This window comes from Solea solea, chromosome 6 (genome assembly GCF_958295425.1).
Source record: "Solea solea chromosome 6, fSolSol10.1, whole genome shotgun sequence".
Classification (NCBI taxonomy): Eukaryota; Metazoa; Chordata; class Actinopteri; order Pleuronectiformes; family Soleidae; genus Solea; species Solea solea.
The window spans coordinates 4,784,660-4,808,863 of record NC_081139.1 but is presented as its reverse complement, the minus strand read 5'-3'; the positions used below and the strand labels follow the sequence as shown (position 1 = coordinate 4,808,863).

Genomic DNA, 24,204 nt, shown 5'->3' with positions numbered 1-24,204 from the left:
CATTGATGAAAAAAAGTTAAGGTAATTCTACTTGAGATTTTTTTGATCCTATAGACTTTTTATCCAAACTTGGAAAACGGTCCCAGAGAGGTAAAATCTTAAAACATCACCGTTATGTTTTCCGGTACACAACTAATAAGCTACTTTGGGAAAAGGATGATGTCACAGCCCCATCTCTCTCTCTTGTACTTGCATTCGCTATCTCTATCATTGGCGTTATCCTCTTGTGTTTGGAGCATGTGTGGTCTTTTTGCTTTATGATAATTGTATTTTCTTTCCTTAGTCCTCCCTGCTTTGTTCATTCTGTACAAACGATTAACACGGAGCTCTTTGGCTCTGCGTCTTATTTTTAATTTTATTTTAGGAGCATTTTATGAACTAGTTTGTTTTCTGACTTGCTTTTTTACTTTTTTTTTTAACCCTTTATCACTGCATTGTCATCGGTATTTTACAGCCACAGTTTGCTGCTGCCGTCCGTGAAAAACATTCACTGGTCAATTCATTTACTCTCTTTATATTCCCTAGGTGTGCCACTTTTGCATATATACAGTATGCTTATACTGACCTAGTGCAATGAAACTAAATGTAATCATTCATTTTCATGATCTGTTTCTGCCACTCAAAAAAAAAACAAAAAAAACACTGGTAGTCTCTTTTATTAATGTTTGGTCCTTAGATCTTCATCCGGCAAAATGAATTAGGACTGGAGCAGCAAACGAAGGTTAAAACTGTCATTTAGCCAAGGCTCTGTTTACAAACTGTAATTCAAAGGATAAATATGAAGACAAGTGGAAATGGTGTTCATGGTTTTTTTTGTTTGTTTTTTTTCCTGTGTGTGTGAACTGAGTGATTTTATCCAAAGCCTTAGTCTAAGCCCTTCAGTCAGTGCTTCACCACCCACAAGGCCACAGCCTCTCCCCACCAGTTAATTGCATCTGAATTAGCCCATTAATGTGGCCGTGTAGAGAGATGAGGGGGTGCACTGAGGTGTCTGGCCTCTTTTGACCACTGCAATGTATTATTAATGGGTCAGTAAGTCTGGCAGCTCTGCATTAACTTGGCTAATGGACTGTAGGGTGGGTCTGTGATTCCCTTTCAGAAGCAAATCAAATCTAATAATACGTATTACAGAGAAACTGCTATTCTTAGGCCCTTTTTTTATAGTTTGCGAGTAAGGGCAGAGTGATTACTTAAAGCTTTGCTTCTTACCATTGCTGACAGGTTGCCAAGGGAGTCCAAGACTGCATCCACACTACAACAATTGTGCAATTTTGTTTTGAAAGACTCTGTGTCTGCTACAGTAACGCCTGCTGTCCAGATCAACCCCAGGGTTTTTTTTGCAGCACCTGAAGAAGAAACGGAGAAGTTAGGTTCTGGTTTTAGTTTGAGAACTCTACTGTCTCTACACTGACTCTACGTTCAGCTGTACCAGTGTTGACACATTAGTAGAATTTTCTGAAAATAAGTTAACAAATACTGAGAAGATGATTTGCTTCCTGTTTACACTGTCACACGCCTGTCCGGTGTGGGTTAGTGACCATGGGAATTATGTTCTCTAGTAGCATAGATGGAGCCCAGTGTTCATCATCAATGTCATCCGAGCTCAAGATAACTCTGAGTCATTTCCCTGTGTATCTCTGTGTTTATCCCATGGACATGTGCAGTTCTGTACTTTGCTAATGAAAAGCCGAGCATCCGATCAGATTAATACGGATGATGTTAAATGGTTTGTTTTATTTCTGCTTGAATAGCACCCTGCAGGCCAAGTGTTTTCAGTTAGCCTGGGGATTGTTGTAGTACATGTACGACCCCACATCTTTTGACAGATGCATAAGTCTGTTGTTCCTAAGAATGTCTAACGGTGCCAATGTAACTCCGTCACAGCAACATTCAAATATTGTGTACGTTTCCCCCTAAGTGGTTGAAAATGAATACATATTTTTCTTCATTTTCAATTCGCACATAAGTAATACTGCACATATGACATGGTTTCTAGTCTAATAGACCACTGACCACTGCCATTCAACCATCAGGGGCAATTTGAGGTTCAGTGTCTTACCCTAAGATACCAAAGCATGCACAGACCTGAGGAGACCTCGTGATTAGTCAACCAGCCTTTTTACCTCCTGATCAGTGACGATTGCTCCTTTTCTGCCTCAGTCCAGTGTGCATTTTGCGAGGGAAGTCTGTCGACAAATAGCTGGTCGTTGTGTGTTATTTGCTCGGCGATGTATCCCATTTCCGTTTGTACATGTACACTGTAGAAAAAAACACTATTGTAGCATTTCAGTTGTACATTATTATCACGCTGTCTTGTTCTAGTTGTTCATTTCCCTGTTTCAAGGACCAGCAATTGACACTGCTCCTGATCCACAGCTGTTGTTGGCGATAGTCACAATTTGTTTCTGAACAAAATATGAAAATTTAAGGTTAGGGAAGCATTTCATTCTTATTTATTTGGATTCCTGATGTTAGCGTTCATACATCTACGTGTTTACATAGACATGCAGGAAGAATAAAAGGTCCAAAAAATGCCCCCCCCCCCCCCCCTTTTCATTTGAATGTATTTTCAGAAGCACTTGCACTTTGCATTTCCTCTTCCAAACATCTTGGTAAAATTTGACCCTTGAAAGTTAAGCGTGCATAGCAGAGAATACACACTGAAGTAGCACTTTAAAGGCTCTCAGTGTTGTTACTTAATTTGTCTAACTCTTAAGTGGACAGTTGGCAGTACCCTGTCACTATTAGTAGCTACAGTCCGTTCTTCATTGTTAGTGGGCACTGTAGTCAGCAGGCTGCTGTGAGCCATTGTCAAAGGATAGCATCTGAGGCTCCTCTTTCGGCTGATAATTAAGTGGCGTACTGACAAACAGCTTTCATCAGATCCCTCATGTGGAACTGAGAGCATGCGAAGGCTTTCGGGGCGGATAAACCAGAGGACGTCTCTTTGCCTGCAATCTCTCACGGCCGTGTGCTGCCTCTGCATTGGAGGAAGGGATAGAAAATGCACCCTGTGTGGCACAGAAGAGAAGTGGGATCCCGCAATTCCTGTAGAACCGCACTCACCGTTGTAGCACGGTCGGAAAACACATGTCTCTGTGTGATTTTGTCTCTGTAGTGAACTGGTTTCCCTCTTTGTCTTGTAAGTGAGTGACCAAACATATAGCATGCCATGTGGGAAGTATTTTTCCCCCCCATCTGAGGAGCTGTCAGTGATTTGTGCCTCCTCAGTGCTGACTCAAATTGTGATGACTTTGGGTGCTGAGTGCATGAGAGGAGGTAGACTGACAGGATTTGTGACTGTTTGCTTTGTTATGACAGTGACATAAAATATCTCATAATTACAACTTCCCTCTACGGCTTTATTCCCATAAAATCAAGGGCGGGATCAATGTCAACAGCGTGCTACGTAGGAAACATGTAACATGGAAGAAACAGAAACATGGCAAACATACATTTCAAATCATTGTCAGGATGCTCAGCTGAAGATGATTTATTAATGTTAGCAAATGTTAACCCTGCAGCTGAAGGGGATTTTAAGTTGTTGATTATATGTGATAACTTTTGCTGACTGGCTGGAAAAGTACGAGCAGACCTTTTTGACCCCCTTTCTAGGCAACTCAGTAGTGTAAACACTGGACCGACTGCTACTTTTCCTACGGCAGATTTTAAATACTTCTTTTTTTTTTGACAAGACATTGAAGTTGACATGTTTAACCCTTTTTCATTGTAGCCGTCTCTTTTGTGCTAAACTAACTGGTTTAGTGTTGAATTTTGTTGTCTGTTACTCAATCACTGCCAATTTCAAAAAAGGTTCACGTCGATCTTTTTTTCCCTCCTCCTTGGTTTATTGCCAGTGTTAAAACGGTGTTAAAAGTCACTTCAGATGCTCTGAAATAATCCACTTAATGAAATCATGCTTTCTTACTTCTGCATGCCGAACGGTGCAGCGGTGCAGCAACACCAGAGGTTGTGCAAAATGCTTTTGCGTGTGTGTGTGTGGTTTGGCTTTGAGCGGGGCAAGACAGAACGCTTGAGGCACAAATATCAGCGAAAGAGACTCTGAGAGACAAAGACGGATAGCTCTCTAAAGGACTGTGATCAAAAAAGGCCTCATATGAGTGACTCATGGCTTTTGTTGCAGTGTGACCTGCCATTCAGTGTTGGATTAAGTGAAAATGTTTCCCCCCACAGCTTTTCAGATCTGCTCTGACCACCTTCCAATTTATGAGGGGAATGCTCGTATTTCAAATGCAGCACTCAAGCCAGGGCTGTAACCTCAAGAGCAAGTACAAAATAATGCAAAAGCTTCTTTCTTTTTTTTTTTTTTTCTTCCCCGCTTGAATTTTTGCAGGTCCATTCCAAGGTTGGCCTTACAGCAACAAAGCAGGTAGTGAAGGGAATGTGGGTGCATGTGCCTGTGTAAGATTGAGTTCAGAACACTTACATTGGCGCTTTTGGTCTCTCACCCCACTGCTTCTGTTGAAAAGGGAACATCCTTGGTGCAGCATTCATAAACTTCTTATATTCCACTGGAGAACTAAGGGGGTTTTGTATTGGCTCAGTCAATTGTCTGAGCTCTATAGGAGGCTCTATCCTTGGATTACCCTTGGAACAATTGCTAGGCAGATAAAGTTGGTTAGCTTTCCTTACCTGGTGCTGTGGAGGATTTACGATGTATTTGCAGACATCTTTGGTTAATGCTTATTTGGCAGTTGTTGAGGCAATTTATTTTTTTTTTTGTGTGAATATTTGCTTCACCTTACCAGGGCTGTGCCATATCATATGATGTGTATGATATTATAAGGCACATACTGTATATCAGTAATTAATTCACAATAGAAAATAAGAAAATCCCATGTTGAGATATAAACAACATAGTTGCATTGCGATGCTGTGTTTACCCTACTTAAAGTCATACACTCCTCTGTAACCTATGAAAAGGTGTCAAGTTAAGGGCTTTATTCTTTAACAGTACTGTTACGAGGATATTCCTTACATTTAAATTCATGTTTGAGTCAAAGTACTCCTCCTGGCTATAGCACAAATATATGTAAGGTTTGGTTTAATATGAAACAAAAATGTAAACCTACAGTGACTCCATATGTCCTGTAGTGTTGTGTGTAGTGTATGTTATGTTATGTGATGCTAAACAGTGGCCTAAGTAATCTTTATTACACGTGTATACGCATGAACTGTTGTCCACATGACTTTTGATTAAATCTGTTTTATTTTTTCTATTTGTTGTATTTACAGATTGATTTTAAATGTGTGTTTTTTTGGGGAACAAATTGTAGGTGAGTAGGTGAGCTTAGAATATAAATTAATATAATATAAGCTCACCTACTCCATAAGCACCTGTACCGCGTTGCTTTCTTCCACTCAGTCTTTGCAAATGCTCTGTGAGAAGGTTTCATCCCTGTTCTCACTTCTTCTCTTGATAACTTGTTGTTTTTTTGACTCCACACGTGTAATCGCTTATCAAGCTAATTTCTTTCTTGCATGTATTGCCCTCATTATATTAGCCTGCCAGTGAAAAATGGGTTTAATTTAACCAAATGCTCATGGTTGGGTGGGGGAATACAATTTCCCCATAGTGTCATCTCCTTCTGTGGAAGTAGCTGTTGAGTTTTAATTACTATAATACCTCAATGTGCTACACTTGATGACCTGCGTCTAGATGGCAAAAGGTTAACGATCATCTTGATTCCTCCCCATTTTCTTTGGTCCTTGCATTATAGATATAGACGTACGGCTCTCCGAGCATGCAGTAACAGGTTATTATATTAATGACACATTTCACCTTGGCATGTATTTTTCTGCAGCAGTCAAGCAAACCTCATGTTTTATTAAAACTACATAGAAGTGGGTAAAGATCAGAGACTGAGGGATTTAAAACCTAGCATGCCAACACATTACTACTGGATGCCAAGGGAGGCAGATCAAATGCTTTGAAGATCACTGGAAAAAAAAAAAAAAAAATCAAGTTGAAAATCGTTATAGTTGACTACACTGGTATTTGAGTGTGGGCTTTGGGTCTGCCTGTAGTTTTTCTAGCTAAGAGAGGGAGCTTTGCAGTGTGCATCACATCTGATGGCATGTTTCACAAGTCTGACATTAGGGGAAATGTCACTGTCATCAAAAATGCTCATGCAGTGCGAAATAGAATAAACATGCCTTTACCTGCTGCTTAATATAATTTTTTTTGTCACTGGTATCCAAGGAAATTTACTAGATAGTTACTTTTGAGCAAGGTTGTTTCATGTGTGCAGTAAAACAGGTGTTTTTTAAGTGTTTTAAAATGCAGCTGTTGCTGTTTCCATCCAATGAGTCAGAGGAGCCTCGTTCCAATTCATTGCTTTCATTCACGTCACTTCTGCCAACATGTGACCCTACAAAAAAAACAAAAAATCAATATGGCCACCCACATTGGAAACAGTAATTTCACATCCCTTTTGAAATGGTGAATATTTAAATCATTGACAGCCGCAGAAAAATTGAGATACGAGGAAAAACTTGAGCTTCTGTGATCCTTTTACTGCTCCTGCTGTTGTATTTCAAGCACTGGAAACAACAAAAGCATCTTCCTCAGCTCGACTTCGGTGATGTCTACATATATCGTATCTACGTATATCACAGGATGCCAGCTTTACCGTCTGAAAACCTAGAATGTTACTATAGGGTGCCTGTCCTGCATAATGAAGACAGCCTTGAGTGCAAATCTGGAATCTGTAAAAGACAGCACACGCACTAAAGTTGTCTTAAGATTTGACACAACTCATTTAAGAATGTCAAGTTGGAAGTGCTGCGACTGCCTGAGGGAAACAGCGAAACAAAAGAGGGCAAACAGAAACAAAACCAGAACGAAACCTGACATATTTTATTCAACACAGGCCATTCTGTGTTTCACACTTTAGTATTTACAGTTCTGTTCACAGTATATATATACAGTATACATGTCGTACATGACCATGTTTACTGCCATCTGGGTAATACCTGATATTCTTTGTGCTATTATTATTTGATTAATTAATCACAATTGTTTTACTCTACTTAAAGGGTTTGTATCACTGTGTAGAACTGATATGTGCTGTTGGAATACACCTTTTTCATCATCTTTTTCCAGATTTCCTTCTGTCTACGGTCTTCCTCCCTGTGTTTATTACATTCCCTCATTGTAAACCCGGTCTCTTGTCACAATCTAGTCATCTTCAGCAGGTGAAAGGCTATGACAAACACTTCCAGGACATCCACTGACTGCATCATATTAACTTTTCTCCTCCACACCACTCTTCTTCTGGATTCTCTTGTGCTGCTCTTATCCCTCCACGTATTTCTCTTTTTTCCCCTTTTCTTGGTGGATGGAGTGAGTGAGAAGACATCCGGTTTGGCACCTATAAGTGAACAATATGACTGTTAGGACAACATTTCTAAGATCCGTTATATCATTTCTATCGGGTGGTAGTCACTCTCTATTTTATATAAAAATATATATATTATTATTGCCTTTATTGAATTAGTTCACACATGGACAAATAAGCAGAAGGCATCAATGTAAATATGGTAGAATTAGCACAATATCTAAACTACAGTACGTCTGTAGACACGTGTGCTTTGATGGTTGCTGTACTTTTGTTCCTTCCCCACGGACAGAGGCTTGTCTAATATCACAAATCCACAATCTTCTTCTCTCTGAGTTTTCTTTTACTGATGGGATTCTGTGAAAGCACAACCTAGTCTTATCTCCTCGTCAGTCGGTGCACCAGATGGAGCAACAACTGTACGGCATTTTGTGAAACAACACAGGAGTTTCGATGCTGGAAGTCGGTGTAACTTCACTGCGATGGCTGCATGAGGAAGTTTTCCCAAAGGAGCTTGTCGTCACGTGAAAAGTATGAATGGAATTAGGGCCCCAGCGCTTCTCGCAGCTAACAGGATTAGATAATTTGATGATTGCACCTGGACCAACTTTACCTTTCTCTACCTGTGCGTTTGTGTGCCAGAACATTTTATTTAAGTGGTGCCTTGCTAAACGAATCCCACGGCATCCCACATGCCTTCCCACACCCACTACAAATAGACAGCGAAGGTGCTACATTCCGAGGCCTTGGTGCACATCCCTGAGGCTGAGGAGTATGTTCTGTGTTGGTGGGTATGTCACAGGGTCCATTTGAAATAACAAAGGCCTAAAAAAAAACTGTAACGTGTGTGTGAGTGAGAAAGAAAGAGACTGATCTACTGATTCACTTCCCATTTCCTTCATTGTGCGTTTGCTCGCTGGACTCGGTTCTTACTGCCAACAATGTGCTTGTCTTCATTGCTCTGTACATCCATCTCTTGGTCAGGCTTGGCAAACAAATGCATATTGTCAATGAAATTGTCAGTGGGAGATGCTGAGAACAGTTTTCTAGTCAAAATCGATGAAAAGTTTACCATTGACCTCCAACAAAAATATTTGAACAAGAATATAGTCGGCAGTATAATAATGACAATTAAAAGTAATTTCCAGGCAGTAAGGTAAGGCGTTTAAATGTGTGTTTTTTGGTCTTAAATTCAAGTATATAGCTTAGTAATATATGAAGCTGAAACCTGGCAGTGTTTGGTTTTTCTTGGAAAAAATTTCTGAAACTATATTCACCAATTAAGGTCTGGCACTTATATATAATATACTGAAAATTCAATTGTATCCTATCCTATCATCTTTCATTTTTTTGGTCTCTTTTAAGTCAAATATGCAGCAGTTTTTGTCATTTTGATTTCAATTCTGACTTTTATTTATTCATTAGAGTCTGCAGACCCGAGGCTACAATTTACGTCATGGTGTTTTGCTTTAAAGAGCCATATCTCTTAATGTTCGTCCCTGTCATGACTGGTATGTGTGCATACATGTGTCTGTCCCAGCATGCCAAGTTCCCTCCCTTAGGTGGGTGCCTCCTCCTTCCCAGCTATGAGGAGCAGGACTCTGACAAGGCCTGTCCCTTTAACTCACCGTGAACGTTTGACACGCCGAGCACAGAGGTCAGCCTGACCTACTTTCCCCCTGGCGGCCCTTCTGCTTAGCCGCAGCTTTCCTCAGCGGGGGGGCAGCAAAGGTGGAGCTGCTAACGCCTCCACTGCTGTCCTGGTGTGTGAAATCACCACCATCTTTTTTGAGACGTGTATGTGTGTGTGTGTGTGTGTGTGTGTGTGTCTTGAAGGTGTGTAGGAGGCATCCCACACACAGCCACTCGCACAGGCCTGCACTCAGTTTGGAAATGTAGTGCTCTGTGGGGGTTGCAGGTAGATGCTGGGCAGCACTTGGGTAGGACCCCCCATGCAGTGAGCTTTGTCTTACTCACTTTGTGTACACTGTTCACATCCTCTGACTGATCACATCCTCTCCGCTCCACCTACGCCCCTTTCCTGTAATCTTTTTTATATATTCCATACTCTTACACTAACTTTAGTTCACGCAGTAGGACTATATGCACTCTGCCCACTTCATTATCTAATCAGCCAATTACGTGGCAGCAACTAAGGGCATCTAGGCATGTAGACAGGGTCAATATGACCGGCTGAAGTGCAAATGAAGCATCAGAATGTGGTGGAAAGCTGGTTAAGTTACTTTGAATGTGGCATGGTTGGGCCAGATGGGCTGTAGTTCAAAAACTAATGATCTTCACTCACAAGCAATGGTCCAAAAAACAGAAAATAATCCAGTGAGGATGTTGGTAAAAATGTCTTATTGAAGCTCACAGTCAGTGGAGAATAGCCAGACTGATTTGAAATGATAGAGAGACAAAAGTATTGACAACCAGGGTATGCGGCACCTTGAAGCAGATCGGCTATAGCAGCAGAAAACCACATCAGGTGCAACTCCTGTATGTTTTTAGGTGTCCTTTGTACCTAATAAAGTGGCATGTTAATGTAATGGCTGTTCAGTGTTTACACAGCAGTAATTGGCCCTAACTTATTTTTTTCATCTCTTGTCTCCCTCTTTGGCTGTTGTAAGCAGTTAACATCCCTTTTTGTTACGGTTCATCCCTTTGCCTGCAGCTGACCCACTGCCTGTGGTGTCACACTCACGAGTGTGTCTAAAGCAGTCGAGTTTGTCTTACACAGGATGGGACATCACAAGAACAGGGCCTGTCAAAAGGCAGCCAGAGTTCATTAAAAAATAATCTGCTAATGTAGGGGCAGACATCAGCTGCTTTGCTGTATCAATGATTTAGGCCCAGCAGAAGGTCCTTAATGGAGAGAGCCACCTCTCTATGTACGTTCAGCTTCTTCTTCTGTCCGCCTGGCATCAAGTGGCACACACACACTCAGACATGCATGGAGGCTGTGAAAGAGAAAAAAAATGTTTTAAGTACTTAAGTGTTTATGCCATTGTACAGATTGCATCACACACTCCCACTCAGACACTCCCCTGCTGGACATGTTTCAGAGTTTTAAAGTGGTACATGCCGGCTCAAAAGAGAGCCTTGTATGCGTTTGTCGCCATCCACTATGTATGCTCTGAACTCTGAATTCACACTGTTTTATTCATCTGCACTAATGTTAAAGTGTGACATGGCAAGAGACCGAGCACAGCTGGAAGGTCGAGGCTTGTACGACAATGCTGTCTCTGCAGCGTGTACAAAAGATCCAGCTTGTTTATCTGTCCTCAACAGTGGGCTCAGGCATTGAGATCGCCCTACTCTCAACCAGGGCAATCAAATAAATGTTTACAGATAACATCAACACGATCATGGATGTTTCCTTGTATTTATTCAAGTAAATATTGCCAATATTATCCACCTTCTTTTAGCTTCTCAGGTGAAAATATTTTCTTAGTTATGTGTATTATTTCATGTTAAATTGAATGTATGCTCATCATGATCTTTTGGCTGAATACTTAGGCTCTATGACATCAAGCTTAATCATCCATCCATCTTCTACCACTTTATTCTCCAGGTGAGGGTCGTGTGGGGGGTTGCTGGGCCAATCTCAGCTGACATAGGGCGTTAGGCGTGGTACGCCCTGGACAGTTCACCAGTCCATAGCAGGGCCACATATATCACACTCACACCTACGGTCACTTTAGAACAGGGGTGTCACACTCAAATGACCCAGGCGCCAATGTGCGTCTAGTCTGGTCAAGAGGGGGTTGGACTAACTATTCAGTAGCAAGAACTTAAAATTAAAACACTGTATCCCATCATGATATCGCAATTAAGATATGATATCTGACAAAAATAAATCTATGATATCAAAAATGACGATAAATAATAATGTTGACAACTGTAATTAAAACGCCAAACAAGCTTATATATTCAATTTAATTTGACGTTGAATGTAATACATATAATGCTGTGATCATTACGACTGAAGTCTTATTAGCGTTATAAAAACATTTTTAGTATTATATTCTGTCTGTATTCTATATCTCCTCACTGGCAGCTGTGCCTCGGCCACACACGCAGTGTTTAAAAGAAGACGAGGTCGTGGGCCTGGGCATGTTTTTTTATTATAACTTGATATCAAGTGGTGGGCCGCATCTGGCCCGCAGGCCACCAGTTTGACACCTATGCTTTAGAGTGTCCAATTAACCTATTCCCCATATTGCATTTTTTTGGAAGCCGGAGAAGAACATGCAGAAAGGCCATTGTTCCAACCGGGGCTTGAACCCGGGTCTTCTTGCTGCAAAGGCAAGAGTTCGAACCACTACACCAACTGTGTGGCGATCAAGCTTAATCAGTTAATGAAAAAAAACATCACAAAAGACTGTGTTTTGTGTGTGTGAACCTTATGCTCTTGTCAAAAAATAAAAATATATGATGTGATGATGTAGAACAACATGACTTTGTCATTTTTAAGACCACGTGTCTGTTATCACCCTCGATCACTTTCATTCAATGATGTTTTGTCTTCGAACGGAGTCAATTTCTTGTGTTGGGATATGCCGGTGTCAAACACTGAGACGTTTATTCTTGAAAGAATATTCAGCTGGAATGTAGGTCAATTATACTGAATTACTTTCATGGCAAAATATCCTGCAGTATGATGTGGTTCTCTGCTATTCTCCGTTCTCATGCTTGATATGCGGCAAATACGTTTTTCACATCCTCCTATGCAGTTTTTTTTTTTTAGCTGCAGGAGTGTTTATATTGTGTCGTGTAAGGAAACTCTTTAGCCACATTTCTTCTGAAACACAGACTGGAGCCTATTGATCATAAAGTGGTACTTTAGTGTTGTGGGTTATGAATAATGTTTGTCAAGCTCGTGCGTTTGACATTTTGTCTAACTTGTAAATATTTACAATAAATGTATTCGCCCCTCTGAATGGAAACAGGGTTGAAATGTCAAGAAGTTCTCTCTTTTTAAACAACTCAAACTGTGTACAGTTCTACAGTGCAATTGCCGAGGAATACTGCATACTTTTTTATAAAATGACAGTGCTGGAATCAAATGTTAAGTTTGTGTGTGAAAAGCTGGCTTCTATGGGTTCGGTTTGTTCATAGTTCATAGGATCATAGTTGCATAATTTCTTTTGGCCTCGACTTCAAACCTTTTATAACCTTTTTAACGCCTAGAGGGAGACACTGAAAAGATAAAAATTTTTGGTTTGTAAGTTTTACTTGAGAAAAATATTCCCTTTTGGCACAAGCACAGGATTATTTTGACTATGACACTGCGTTTGCCCTCTGCATTTTCTGTCGAAGAAGAGTGGAAGAATTCCTCTGGATTGCACTGGCATTTCGGAGTTCTTTAATTGATTGACAGCATTACAATGAGGCTGTCATTATCATCCCTCCTGTGGTACAATTACATATAGTGTTGAACAAGCAGTCTCTCTCTCTCTGCCTCCCCCTCCTCCTCTCTCCCTCTCTCTACTTATCTCTTGCATCCGTTAAACTCATCAGAGATTCCTACAGCTTTTTTTGCGTGTGGCCATCTGTCAATACCACTCCATGGAGTGGAGTGGAGAAATGTGTGCATACATTGACTGTGTTGGGCCCTCGGCTGGCCTTTCTGCAGCTGGTTCTGAGGGCTTTGCAGTGGCTGGTTATCCCATTGCTCTCCAGCCCACCTCTACTCCCCAACCAGGCAGCTGGATGAGCCTCCCTCTTCAAAACTGTGGAATAGCTTGTAACACTGTAATGAGTTAACTTTCAAAATGATCTACATAATTTATTTCCTGCCCCCACAGGAGGCAACTGAAGCATTAATTAATATCAGGCCTCGGTATCAGCAACCATCCCAGTGTGGGATTCCTTCTGGCTCCTATTTTTGGGACCCATGGAATTTGATATGTTGTGCCACCACAATGTAGTTTGTTTGACATTAATGAAAACGCTTGCATCCTGGTGGCTTCGTACATGGACTGAGATTATGTATATTTGTTTTTGAGTGAAATCTGAACTGGGCACGACTGCAGGCCAGGTCTCATGCCACATGAGATCTCGGTCACAGGACCTGTGACTAAACTTAAATGACATATGCCGTCAAGTTATGTGCTCTCATAGCTTCTAGATGTGATATTCACACTTGCTCTACAGACATGTTTTTGTAAGTGTTTCTTTTTCTTTTTTTTTAAACATGTTCACTTACTCTGCTTCTCTCTGTCTCTCTGCTTCTCCCACAGAACTCAATACGGCACAATCTGTCATTGAACAAGTGTTTTCTCAAAGTGCCTCGCTCTAAAGATGACCCAGGAAAGGTGAGTTGAGTATAATGATTCTCACAGCACAATGTGTGTAACTATGAACGCAGTACAAAACAGAAAAAAAAAAACAAGATTTGACTAAGAACTGCTACCACACTGTATTGGAGCATTTTTTTGCGCATCATGCTATCTGTGGCAGAAAAATGTTAACCTTTGAATGGCTGCCAGGACTCTGACAGACTGGAAATGCAAGCATGCTTGTAATCTGTTATGAACCTCCCGCCTCCACAGAATTGCATTTGAAATGTAAGGATCAGCACAGACGGCAGATGTGGGTGAGGAGAGACAAAAATTAAGACTGGTGGAGATAGGGCTCCAACAGGGTAGAAGGCAGGCCATTTCCATATTCTGCTGTCCCTGAAGTATATTCTGGAGATGCTGAACCACTGAAAAGAAACTGACCTCATTTGCTCTCTGCTCATCTCTTCATCTCTCATTTTTCCTTGTCTGTGAAAGAATGTATAGTCGACTTGTTAATTTGACATTTGAATCTCAGCAGGATCATCTATAGTTGTTCTTTCTTCCCGATTAACTTCTCGGTCTCTAGCGACATCAGCCTGACGAGTAGTGTCCCCTGATCCACTGGATAGTTCACGAAGAGGGTTCTGTGGTGCCGATAGTATGTAGTATGATGTCGTGCTTCGGTCTAACCATGTGTAGCCTAACCCAGATTTCATCCGAGCACTGTCAGAGCATACGCTACATATGCTGAGGGAACTGCACAAATAATTACACACACATGCACATACACACCAACATATGCAGCAAGAGCTACGCCTAGCTGTTTAGAGGATGGGGACTGAATGCTAATTTCATGTTTTGCTGTAATCCTCTGATATTGACACTCCTGGGAGCTGCTCCACTAAATACAAAATAATCTATTGCTGTATGGATCCCATTCCAAATGCATGGCCAACATGCTCGCATCCTTAATGTTTAATTTGGAATTTTCCTCACACACACCCCCCCGGCCCCCCACCCCCCAAAGACAACTTCAAAGAAGCACTAGCCGCTCTTGATATGTTGCATCAATATTGTAATGTGGCAGGAATATGAGAACTGCTGGTTAGACGAGATAGGAGAGACACGTTACTCTCTGTCAGTCTCTCATTCTGAGATTGTGTAAGAGATGACACACACGCACACACACGCACACACACACACACACACCTACACACACCTCAGAGGTAAATATGCAGCCTGCAAAGGCTACCGCTAAAAATCTATTTTAATGAAACGTAATTATTGGTCTAAAGTTGCCAGGATACTTTTTTTGTGTTTGTCTTCACTATGTTTACACACGAAACAGGAACACCGTAATTCATGTTGATGTATGAAAATGAGCTGCAGCATTAATGGGAAGAGGACAGGTAGACTGTATTTTGTTATCAGGACCTGGATTTGAAAAAAGAAAAAAAAATCTTTACACTGGCCTTTGTCTCATAACTGCTGTGAATATTGTTCTTTGCTCTGTTGTTGCCCCAGACTTTGGCAGACACACTCGGCTACAGTATATTGCAGTATATTTGTGAATAATTTAATGACTCCTTATATGGTTGTTTTTTTTTTCTTTTTCCCCCCCAACCAACTCTCTGGGGGTGAGTGAAGGAAAATGCAGAAACTCCTCTCCCGAGAGGTTTAACTTAAAGTGTTCTTCCCCCCACTAATTATAAAAAAAACACACCATGCAGCCTGGCTTTGTTTGTGACTTGTAATTTTGAAACATCTGCATCTGCACCTTTGCTTTTAATTCATGAATCTTAACAAAGAGATTGATCACATGCATAGAAATGTGTCTCACCTTTGCATATCATTGTTGAGTTGATGCCCTTTGTGAAGAACATGGGAGGTGTAATTAGTTTTCGGCTGTAGCCCACATCAACATGAGTTGTTTCTTTATCTGTGGTTGATTGTGCTGTGAATTATTCTTCCCTCGGAGGACATTTTTAATTGACCCCAAAGCTATGCACATATTAAAACTTATAATTTTAACCCCCTGACAAATATAGGCCAACTTTGGCTTTTCATTATAACAACTGCAGCAGTGGTGTATGTGAGCCGTGATAATAACGGATTTGCTGGTTTTAACAAGACCAGGTCATTGTGTATGCAGCAGTATTTTATACTGTAGATATTCAAGGTATAGCTTTGTTCTGTGGCCTCTGTTGTTGGTCGGAGAATTTCTTATAGAAATATCAATTATTCTCTCAGCTATGGAAGTAATTTTAAAGGTCCTGATCTCACTTTGCTCTTGACAATTGAGATTTTATCAAGGTCATATAAAATATTCAAAATAAATTCAGAACTTGCAGGCCTTGGGGTCAAAATCTAATTTTTAACAACTCTAAGCTGTGTTCCTGTCGGCTTCGAGAAGGAACACAATTGAAAAAGAAATTAAATGGGGCCGAATGCAAAGATAAATAATGCAACTTGGTTGTGGAATTGCTAGCCGCACCCTCAGAGCCAGCCCCGACTGTTCTTTCCTTGATTATCCTTGCTCAGACCCCAGGAGAACGCAACACGGCAGGGCTAGCACTGCCTTGATTCCTGGGCTGAGATTGTGCTCATCCTTGACAACAGCTCTCTGACTCCACACCCAAGGCTGAGGAAGTGCAGCTTCAGGAAAGGCTTAACATTTCACCAAAACCAGCAGCTGCCCTCACCAGCCTCTCATTGAGGATCTACCACAGAGGTGGAAAAGCCAAACCTTTTCTACAAACAAAGCAAACCCACACACACGCTCACAGCTATCAGCTCAGATATAGGTTCAAATAAAGGTACTGTCTGTCAAACTTTAGCAGAGCAGATGGGTATTTAATAATGTTGTGCAAAAGTTGCAGTTACAGTGCCAAATAAATATCTGATGCTTGTGTCTTGTAATACCAGGGAGGAAATGTCCCAGTGCAGCCAATGGATGTGATGTGAAAAAGCAATATGTTGGATTTTATCAGCTCACAGGTCTTTGCTCTGTCTGCAGGGCTCTTACTGGGCCATTGACAACAACCCAAAGGAGGATGCCTTGCCTACACGGCCAAAGAAGAGGCCGCGTTCCGGAGAGCGAGTGAGTCTGAGCAGAAAAAAACCTCCATATTCCTAAGAAAAACATAATGTTCCTCTGCTACAATGTCTGCCTCCATCTCTACTTTGTTCAGGGTTTTTTTTTTTTTCTGTGGCTGTTTTTCCTCTACTTCTGCCTCAGTTTTGTTTCCCTGTTGCCCTCCTTTCTCTCCCACTTTCTCCCACTCTTCCTCTAACACATGCAGTCACACTCATGCAAACGCACACAGAGACTCGGTAGGAGTTCATATCCAGACTTTATATAACCGCCTCTCCACGCTGCTGCGCTAGCCTGTCATGAACTGGGCTCCTTATTAATAAACTATACCCCAGGCAGCCATTACATACATTACTTCCTGCACTGACTTTTTTTTTTTTTTTTTTTTAATCAACCATCAATTAATGCAGAGCCGTGTGCAGCAGCTACTCTTAGTAGTAGATTTTGTCTTTAAATATGGATGAGTTTTGTCCAGCGTGATGTGCAGCGGTACAGGTTATAGTGAGCTGCTCAAATTGACCTGGCCCTGGGGCTTTTCCGTCCTTCTACATAATGTGACTGACCAGACATGAGGAAGGAAGGGATTCTTTTAAGCTGGCAAGACAGACTCTTGTGTATATGCCAGCAGACAAACACACTGTTCAAAATACTGTCACATTCATTGAGCACAATGATGCTTACATACAGCAATCTGCCCCCAAATTAAAAACTGGTAACTGTTTAATGTTGTCGCCAGTGAATATCTGTGGCACGTGTTTTGAAGAATTTCCCACTGAAGTACAGTGTTGGGCCCGTCAGATAGCCCGACACAGCTGCACTTCATTCAACCGAATTGTAACACAACTAACGCGCCACTTTACATTCTCAGTAACGGTAACGGCGTTGCAACAATAGGAAAAGTAATTAATTAGATTACTCTGTTACTGAAAAAATAACGCCGTTATACTTAAACGCCGTTACTCCCAACACTGCTGAAGTATCAGTAATCTCCATATCTTTATGACATTAATACCACAGTGACACAAGTTACTAGGTTGTATTATTGTGGCTGAGCGGTACAGAAAAATAATTTCTTTTCACATGAAGCTCCTGTGACACTGTTGTGTTCATATGAGCATTACACAAAAGAACATTATATCAAAGAGTGATGAGTGTTTTCTGTAAATGGTCTGTACATCTTTTCTAGTTTACACACCCATTCACTCTTTCCTATAGTGCATCTTTGTGCAGTGCATTTTCCGTCACACATCTTCCATACCCATCCACACGCTGCTGGCATAGCCGTCTTGCTCAAGGACACATCAGCATGTAGACTAGCACAGCCAGGAAATCAAACCCACAACCTTCCTGTTGAAAGACGACTCGCTCTGCCACTGAGCTGCCGTCCCATCGGACACAGATGCACCATGCTCACGCTTTCCCCCTCAAGACACTGTCTGCCTGTGAGGCATTCGATAAAGGGTCTTAGACACTGAATATTTGAAATTTCATGAAAAATATCATTATGGTAATGGTACAAATGGTATTGTTGGCAAAAATAAGCAGTTTTGGGAGACGCACGTGGTCCTGGGCCCCTAGACTCTGCCCATGCCTGAGGAGGTTCGGCCTCTGTCTGTGGTTCCATCATTTCATGCCCACCTTGCATCCCCTCTGCTTAGTCTTCTGTGCTTTGAGCACATGGCTGTCCCTGGGATTGGTGGCCTCGGGTCTTTCCTGCCCTGTGGGGCTGCAGGATGCTCTGTGCATCTGGGTCCTGATAGGCCTGCTGCTGGGAGTTGACCAAACATTGACACAATCCTCTCACTCTAATTCCCAACCGGATCTAGTGACAACCCCTTGCACACTAACACACACACACAGTCTGCTCCACAATAAATTAATTGAAACTGGTGCAGGTATTCTAGGAACGGTTACCTTTTTCATGTGGTTGCTAATGTTTTTATTGTTGTTATTAGAATTGGTGTTGTATTGTTCCAACTTGTTTCTCTCTCCCTCTCATGTCTTCCTCTCCCCGCCCCTATCAGACCATCAGAATTAAAAACAAACAAACAAAAAACATTAATAAATAAACCACAGGTATAGTATGACAGTCTTCTCCTGTGTAGAACAAATCTGTCTGACACCACAAGACATCCAGTCAATCACACTGCATGCCCATAATGTTGGACAGGACGGGTAAAAAATCAAAGGTATCTCACTTGTCTGAGGTGAGGATGGGGATGGAGTCTGTCTCCATCTTCCCAGAAAGCACAGTTTAATTGTGACCTAAATATAGGTGTTGCTCTGTCATGCGACAGTAGCTCTGGTTTAGTATCTTTGTGTCTTTAATAGTATGTACAGTATCTGGTCAAATGCATAATACTTAACCACACATATTGCAGAGTTGTCTTTTGTGTTAGATAATTGGATCATGCTTTTATTAATCTTTTTTTGTCTGCCTCTACACCCCCAACCCCCACAGGCTTCTACGCCGTACAGCCTGGAGTCTGAGTCTTTGGGGATGGAGTGTATGATCTCTGGAAGTGCCTCTCCAACGCTGGCAATCAACACTGTGACTAACAAGGTACTCGAGCCAGCCATCCAGCCTCCAGCTTCAATACACACCTGGCTACACTGCTGCACCCTGACCCCACCCACTTCTCCAACCACCTACAGCACTATTCCCCACAGAGAGAGGAGCACTCTAGTGGAGGGGAGATACATGCACACGCGCTCCTATTCGTAAAGCTTCCCTGCAATGCATCCCACACCAAAATACACAACTATCTTCACTGCAACACCTTTTTTACTCCACAACAACAGGCAGCAGGCTCTGGTTATCTTCAGCATGGAAACACGATGCTCACACTGATACTTGGGGCTTTGCAACCTGATACGACCCATACAGTCCCGTGTACTGTTGTAATAGGATACTCCACATGCTTCGTAACATTTCTGTATTCGCACCTGTAGTGTAGGTTGTCACCCAGAGTCGTGTTTCTTATCTGTGACCACGGTGCACTTCCACACCACAAGTGACCACCCCTGCTGCTGCCTCCATCTCTTCTGAGTATGTTTTATTCCAAATTGCGTAAAAGCTTGGAAACACTTGCACAACACACAGCAAAGCTACAGGGATCACTAGCTGTTAGCTCTGAGTATGCCTCTTACTCTGAAATTTAAATAGGCATTTTAACCTTAAGCTCTCATCCTCTGGGCCCGGTGGGGGCATCTCTCAGAAGTACTTTTAAAAAGCCTACAAGAGTCGCTTCAATGCTGCAAGCCTTACGAAAATGGCTTAATGTGAACATGGGTGTTCATAGGAAAGAGAGAGTTGGTTCGTGTGTGTTCGTTCATGTGAGACAGACGAGGCCTCTGCAGTCTGAGCATATGTCGCGGTGTGTTGTAACATGTGTGTACATGTATGTAGAGAATGCTCAAGAGCCTTGCGGCTTGTTTTGATGTGTGTCACCTTCAGTTAGCTAGGGGCGGTTTCTAACATGAACGTGCAGTTATTCATGTTCCTGTAGCAGACTCAGATTCACGGGCCCAAGAATGAAGAAAGATGACCCTTTTCCTCTCTAACTGCTTCAGACAAGCACTTCCCACTGCACCAGTCTCCACTGTCAGACCATATAAGACATAAGACACAAATGAAAAGAGCTAATATAAATACCTTCAGTCAAATAAGCCACATGTAGACTTCTGTGCAGATAAAGGTTCATTTTAGGTCATCTTTATTGTTCACCTTACCAAGTGAACAATAAAGATTATGTGGAATACCAACAGATCTCCTCAGAGAGAGCTTGTTTCTCACTGTCTTACACTGTAAACACACAGCAGGCCACGCCTCTTTCGGTGCAGTGTGCCAAGCCACAGGAATTCCCTCTCTGTGTTTTTCTCTCTCCCTTTCTATTCCAGTCTCTCTCCCTCATTCCCGCCTTCTCATATAGACCAATGGGAGAAGCTGATAGGTTGACCACTGAGCAGCAAGACTCTCTTTTTTCTTTCTCTCTTCTGCCGGACATTCCTCACAAGATTGTCCTACCACCTCTCTTTCCCGTGCCGTTCTCACATACACTCAGACTTTTCTCTCTCCCCCCCGCCCCCACACACACACACTCTGTTTTCTGTGACAACTCTAAACTTTGGTGTGAATGTGATGAACCGCTGGCACTCAAGTGTGATGATGAAGGGAAAGAGGGGTTTGTTGGAAATGTGTTTGATGATGAATAGGCTGGACTTATTTTCTGCACTTTCACTCTCTCTCTCTCTCTCTCTCTCTCTCTCTCTCTCTCTCTCTCTCTCTCTCTCTCCCTCTCTCCCTCTCTCTTCATCCCTTGATTCTCTTTTCTAATGTCTTTCTCAGTGTGTTTAGTCCATGCAGACATGGAGACACCTGGGCAAATCTTGCTTTGATTTCATAATCCATGTCTCATGCTCCAGATTAGGCTCCCATGTAAAAGACACCTCTGGCTTTTTACCTAATTCACTGCTAAGAATAGAAATGTGACTGGCTCTTGTGCTAGCTATAACACTGTACACATTATTTACAGTGAAGCCACTCCACTGCCTGCCTGTATGAGCATGCTCACCTATGGTAAAGATGTGCATGTGTGTACATTTGAATGATTGCTGATGAGGTGGGATGGTTTTTTTCCTCTGCGACTGTGCTTGCTTGAGTTGGTGTCTCCACTCAGGGGACTGTGGGGTCTGAGTAAACCACAGAGCGGTGAGGTTCATCACACTTAATGGGTGATAGAGTAAAAATAGAAAGCGGTGAGGGACTTAAGGCTAAAAGGCGGTTTTATGACTTCATTTATATTTCTGTGCCGCGCTGTTTTTGATTAGCATTGTAAGGCTGATTTTTGCAGACATGCTTAAGCCTTCAGTCTTACCTGCTCATTGAGTTCCCCTTCACACTAATGAACACTGGAGCCAAGCTTACACAAAGTGGAGGAAGGCTAGAGTTGCCTAATGAGCGTCTCTTAAACCCCCCCCTATCCTATCCTATCCTCCTTTCCTTCAGCCTCACCCCCCTTCCTTGAACAGCATTGGTTGGAGTCAGCATTTGCACTCTCTGTATTTCTATCGCATTCTGCCAGTGCCAAGCTCATATTAAAAGCTTAATATGATCTGACACTCTCACTCTGCATGTGTGCTTCCTGGATTTGAACCAGCACGTTAGTCGGCTGGCCAGTCAGCCAAAGGATAGCTGTCTGGGTTTCCTTGCCTCCTTGTGGCCCCTGGTAGCTCAGTGTGGCTCAACAGGAAGACAAGAGGCTTCAGTCCTCTGCTGCTGCTGCTGCTGAGAGGCTGGGTGCTAGGTAGTGCTGGGGCAATCTGCCTGCCTGAAGCCTGCTCCCACTGCTGTCTCATTGTGCTCAGCACAGAGCCCACTCTGTTGTGAGACAGTGATGAGCAGAAGCCACCGTGCTGCACTCAGTCATGGACACACACACACACACACACACAAATCTTAAAATGCCAGGCCCTTTTCCGCTGCAACACCGTCAGTGCATTACAGCCATTCTTTTCTCACAATACTGAACTCATACTCAAGGACTATTCTCTGTGGGTGTCATTAAATACATGACTGTCATTCTTAGTGTTTTTTTGTTGGAAGGCACACTTTATTTGAGAAGGCAGGGAGGGCTGAAAACCTTGTCAGATGATAATTAAGATTGTCATCCTGAAGTGCTTCAGCTAGTTTCACTGCTATATTGAAAGGTCAGCGTCCCGGCTGCACTGAAATCCTTTGTTAGCTGTCCCAATCTGATTTGCGCTTGGTGAGCAGATGTGGCTGACATCGCCAGTAGTGTGACCTTTAGTGATAGGAATGTCTCAGCGATCTCCAGACCCCTTTACATGTTGAGCTTGAACTCCTTTGTGATTGTGGTGGGTGTCCAACAGCAACTGTTATTGTTTATTCTAGTGATACGTTTTCTAACTAAATTACGTTTCATGCCAATACATGCACTACACATACCAAGAATACATATTCACCTGTAGCAGTAATGTGTGTGTGTGTGTGTGTGTGTGTGTGTATGTGTCTTTCAGGAACAACGCTTATATACCATATATGTACTGTATGTGTTTCAGGTGGCGTTGTACAACACAGACCAGGAAGGGAGCGATAGCCCAAGAAGCAGCCTTAACAACAGCCTGTCTGATCAGAGTCTGGCCTCTGTCAATCTCAACAGTGTGGGCAGTGTGCACAGCTATACACCGGTAAGACCAGAAACTATTCTACACATGGACAATTCCTCTCACATTATGAAATTCATTTACCGGTCTATATATTTAGAGGTGTGTCCAAAACTGCCTTGAGGATAGTTGCGGCCCAATCGAAAAAGACATGTGGACAATTAAACATACCACACATTTAACGATAGCAGCAAAATGAACCATAAATTATAAAGTAAAAAAAAACTAAACATGAAAAATGCAAAATGTGTTATTTATCGCTGCTTTGCCTCTATTTTGAATCAGTTACAAGTGGTTCGGGATGTCCAGATGACAGGAAATTATTAAGCCTCCATCAGGCAATGTTTTTCAGTTAGTAGAAACAGGAGGAAAGTGACATGGTCCATTTTTAATGCCTGATCCAAAGAGATCCACCAAGCTTACAAGGTAGTTTTAACGGCAGAGGCTTGACAGCCACAGATTTCGATCGCCTTCTGAGATAAAGTCATCTGTAACCTGTTTTGTAGGTGTTCAGCTTTGTACATTTAGCCATTTGAATTTTTTACTAGTCAAGTTATTTCAATATTTCAAATCGAGTCAAGAAAGATTTGAAATATTTTATATGCATTGTGCTCATAGCAATGGAAGTACCTTTAAATTATCCACCCAAGAGAAAGAAAGTATGATGGAAACGGCATCGGGCCCAGGACAGAACCTCAGGAAACACCATTAAATTGAGAATGGGTTAATAAGTCATAATTATGAACTATAACTAAGAAAGTCATGTCAGACAGGTATTAGTGCAACCAATTGTAATTATGCAAGATGCCAGCAGAGCATTGTGGTTGCCAAATATGTTGTGCCAGTGCCATTCCCCAAAGGAAGAATAGAGTAGGCAGGTAATATTTCACGTTTATGTAGATATTTTAGCTCCTGACTGTGTGTTGGTTATATTTATCTCAGGATGTTTATACAAATGTTTCGAGCTGATGTTTCTTTGTGCTAAGGCTAAACAATACATTTGTCCATATTTTCCAAGCTGTGGGGGAGCCACAGTCACTAATTGAATGAAAATGAAATGCTGCCAGACTTAGAAAATGTACTGTATCGCATATTTCATCCGATCGGAATCCCCCAGGAGGCTTGCTTCATAGGAACCAGTGGTAGACAGCAATAGACCAAGGTTCAGGGTGGACAAGCACTTGAGTACAACATCAGGAAAGGAGTTAAGAGAAACAGAGGAAAATCTGCACGTTCCTGGAAGCCAGACAAAGACAAGCGCTTCTTCTGATGTCCT

General features: G+C 42.0%; 1 protein-coding gene across 1 annotated transcript in view; it reads left to right on the top strand.

The window, feature by feature from the left end:
• The window catches only part of foxj3 (forkhead box J3), a 78,198-nt gene that overhangs the window by 46,033 nt on the left and 7,961 nt on the right, over nucleotides 1-24,204 (top strand). The window contains exons 3-6 of the mRNA XM_058632061.1: nucleotides 13,607-13,681; nucleotides 16,665-16,748; nucleotides 19,204-19,305; nucleotides 22,824-22,952. Coding sequence (XP_058488044.1) covers nucleotides 13,607-13,681; nucleotides 16,665-16,748; nucleotides 19,204-19,305; nucleotides 22,824-22,952 — 390 coding nt within the window. The remainder of the gene's footprint in view (nucleotides 1-13,606; nucleotides 13,682-16,664; nucleotides 16,749-19,203; nucleotides 19,306-22,823; nucleotides 22,953-24,204) is intronic.